This window comes from Colius striatus, chromosome Z (genome assembly GCF_028858725.1).
Source record: "Colius striatus isolate bColStr4 chromosome Z, bColStr4.1.hap1, whole genome shotgun sequence".
Lineage (NCBI taxonomy): Eukaryota > Metazoa > Chordata > Aves > Coliiformes > Coliidae > Colius > Colius striatus.
In genome coordinates, this window is record NC_084790.1 from 22,780,751 (window position 1) to 22,784,622 (window position 3,872).

The following is a 3,872-nucleotide window of genomic DNA, read 5'->3' on the forward strand; positions in this document are numbered from 1 at the left end:
GCTGCTCCTTGCTAAACCAGAACAGAACCAAAGGCCTGTATTCCTTTCCTGCTTCTCTCTGAGAGGTGCTGGCCTTTTGACAGTGGTAAAATGAAGATCTTCTAAGGGACATGGTTTGGGCAACAATCCTGAAGTCAAGGGTAACCTGCCAGGGACCAATGGGCAGAAACTGGACAGCACTTGGGGGTCAGTTGGTGGGACTGTAAAAAAGCTTAAATATTTCTGGTGACGTTTAGGGTTAAAGTCAGAAGCACTGGAACTGCATATATTGCATTACAAGTTTTAAGTAAGTAGTTTCACAAGATGACTAAAAACAAGTAGCTAACATTCATCCTGAATAGTTACCACCACCATTTCTGTGCTATGGAAGAAAGGTGATGAATGGCATTTGTAGGACAGACTCACAGAACCCACAGTCCTCTCTAGGTGCTTTCTTAACAGTGAGCAATGCACTTTTTTGGTCTTAAACCTGAAAGTTTACACATTCTACTTATACATAAACTCCTTTGCAAAGCTAAAGGCTGAGGTTTCACAGCCAAACAGTTTAATTTTGCTCCATTGACTGAAGTCTTCAGGAAGAAAATCGTGAACATAGAAGGAATAACAAGGTTGTTGAGACACAGCTCTGCACACACGCTTTGAGTGTCTTACGAATAACGTCAGATAACACGCCCAGGCCCGTGCTGCTCCCTGCTCTACACGGCCGCTCTTTTGTGGAGCGCTGCAAAAGGAGCGGGTCTGGGACAACAGTGTCACCTACTGGTGACAGCGCAGGCGGCTCCTGTGCTCCCCTGACTTCATCTCCACCGTGCACCGCCGATGGTTTCGCGACTCTTGCGAGAATACCGCTTCTCGCCTTTTCAGGGGTAGTGTCGGTCACAGACCCAGAGAAGATGGCATGGCTTTCAATGTCTGTGTTATTTAAACATTCGAGACTTCCTGAGGTTTGCTTAACGAATGGTACTAGAGTGGCTTTGGTGATACAGCTTTTACTTATGTTACTTGGATTAATACTGTTTTAAAATCGAGGCTGATAGTGAGCCATGTTTTGTTCAGCACATGCTGTTGCTTAGGAATACATAAAAGCCTAGTATAGATATCACCATCTGACCTTAAAACCTGTACTTAAAGTGTGGATCTCACACTTCTGTGTATGTCTAACACATATGTATGTATGTATTTCACAAAGGTTGTCAAATGAGTGATCAAGTGGAAGGACTCTGCGAGAAAAGCAGTTCTGCCCAGGAAGCACTTGTAAAAGGAAATGTCACTTCTGCTAAGGATGACTCAATATCACAAAAACAAATGGTATGATTTTCCAGTATTGTTTTATTATCAAGATACTTACCATTGCCTTCTATTTCTTCCATAATTATAAAAATGAAAAGCTGGAGTCAACAGGGAAATATCAGTAATAACAACAGTGAACTGAGTTGAGGGCTGTGAGCACTTCGGAGCTCAAATAAAATAGTTAAGTAGTGAAAAATAGTAAGTAATCGTAAGTAGAGTATAAGATCATGGAGTCGTATAATCATGGAATTATTTTGGTTGGAAAGGACTTTTAGATCATCAAGTCTAACTACTGACCAAACATCACCAAGCCCACCACTAAATCATGTCCCCTTTTGGAGGGAAACCTATCTCCATTTTTTAATTACATGCTTCCAACCTGAAATGGTGTAATTTATGATCATGGGCAATGATGATGCTGAAGCATGTTTTCTCCATTGAAAATCTAGCCCAGACTCAAAAGCAGAATTTATGTGCATGAGAGCACCTTGTGGGATTTCAGGAGTATGCAACTGAAGATGCACAGCATCCACCACCTTGTAAATAAGTGCACTCAGATGCAAGGATATTTACAAATCACTGTGTAAAGCAGATTGGACTGACCTGCCACTGCTTTCCCCATGAGAAGCAAAGGCAGCAGCACTTGCTTGTAGAAACAAGTGGGCTTTGAAAAGAATGATAGGGAAGCTGAGGGGCTGCAAGTCACCTAAGAAAAGAAAAAATTGTGTGTACATTTGTGCCTTTGCATAATGAATGACAAGTGTATATTCAATGCACACAACCACTGTCCAAAAATAAAATGCTCAACACAATGTCCATAATGGCCTTGCACTGGCTTTAGATGTGACTGTTAACATACATGGGCTACATGGAATGGCAATACACAGAGCTGATGTTTTAAACCTCTAAAGTTCATCTGTTTTAGCTAACTGCAAACATGTATTTCCTAACACAGGCATGAAAACGGTCCTTCCCACTTCTCAAAACTTGTGCTAAGTTAAGTGTCTTTATTTTTGCCTGTGCTTTTTTCATATTCCTCACTTGTGCAAGTGCTCACTTCCTGCATGACTTGCTCCTCCAGATATTTCTTTTGCCTCCAGACTGACATCTGGGACAACAGTGAAGAATCCAGTTGCAATGCTTATAACCATAGTCTTACATTCTAAACAAAGCTGAAGGATAAAAGACATGATTCTACCTCTCTCAAGACAACATTCAAACTCCATGCCACTGTACCAGTCATGTATTCAGTCATGCTTGTACCCTCTCCTGTCAGGATGCAGTCATTCAAAGGAATATGCAATTAACAGCTGGATAAGCAAACATTCCAAACAATGCAATCTTAATTTAGGTTGAGTTTTGCTTTGTTTTCCTATCTGTATTGTCAAGACTATTGACTTTATATGCCATTTGAAAGCCAGTGAGGATATTTGGCAGCTAATAAATATTTGTCCCAGTTGTACTAACTATAAACTTTCTGTTGTTTATTTATAGCAAAAACTCGAAAAACAATTAAAATGCTTAGCCTTCCAAAATCCAGGACCCCAGGTAGCTGACTTCAATCCTGAAACTAGAGAGCTGAAAAAGAAAGCATGCGTGTCACAGATGGGACAAAAAAATTTTTGTAAGCCCAAGTAAGATATGTAATTTATCACCTAAAGAATTGCTGGTTTGCTGAATATAAATTAAATTAATAGAAGTGTTAATATTTTGCAGAGAGATTTCTAATTACACATGAAAGCTGTGCTGGGAAAGCAAACTTTTAATTTACTTCTTTGCCACACTTTCATTTTTAATAACAGTGGCTGTTGCAATTGGGATATAGTGCTGGTATTTTTGTTATGTTGTGTGGTTGTTAAAGAGGAAATATTTGTTCCTGGACAGATGCTTTACACATTTCTTTGGTTTAGTCTTCAAACATGTTAGAGCATTCTCTGAGAATCATGTTTTCTTTTCTTTTACAGAACTACAAGGAAATATGACAAACATGGCAGGCTGCTCTGTAATAACATCGATTTGTGTGATTGCCTGGAAAAAAACTGCCTGGGTTGCTTCTATCCTTGCTCCAAATGCAATTCAACCAAATGTGGACCAGAATGTCGCTGCAACAGGAAATGGGTTTATGATACAATTGAGACTGAAGCTGGGAATGTGATCAGCATGTTGCCATTTTTTGTCCCTGATTGATTTCATTCTGATAGAAGAACTTTCATCAGGCGCAAAAACTTTATTCACAGTCATTAAAGTAAATCTTGGCTTTATGAATTCTCCAGTGAAATGCTTGGCAGTGGTACTTGTGCTTCTTTATTGCTGCTAACCTAGCAGACTTTAAACTTCCCTGTGAAGTAAAAATATGTATTTCATGCTTCCTCATTCCCATGAGCTTTACTAGGGCATCTAGTCACTCCCCTCTAAATCCTGGCTTTCTAAAACTGAAGGTGTCTGGACTGCTCTGGGAAGACAATTTTCTTATCTTGGGAAGCTGAACCACATTAATTGTAATGAGTTATTTTTCTTGTTGATTTCTCTGCTTGTTCATTTACTGAGATGTGTGACACAGCTCTTTCTTTTGTGAGTACTTG

General features: G+C 39.6%; 1 protein-coding gene across 1 annotated transcript; it reads left to right on the forward strand.

The window, feature by feature from the left end:
- The first annotated feature begins 1,197 nt into the window (after positions 1 to 1,197).
- On the forward strand, positions 1,198 to 3,477 carry ARL14EPL (ADP ribosylation factor like GTPase 14 effector protein like). Its single transcript, XM_062019522.1, has 3 exons — positions 1,198 to 1,308; positions 2,785 to 2,924; positions 3,255 to 3,477. Exons 1-3 carry the CDS (start codon positions 1,198 to 1,200, stop codon positions 3,475 to 3,477), a joined length of 474 nt encoding a protein of 157 aa, XP_061875506.1.
- The last annotated feature ends 395 nt before the right edge of the window (positions 3,478 to 3,872 follow it).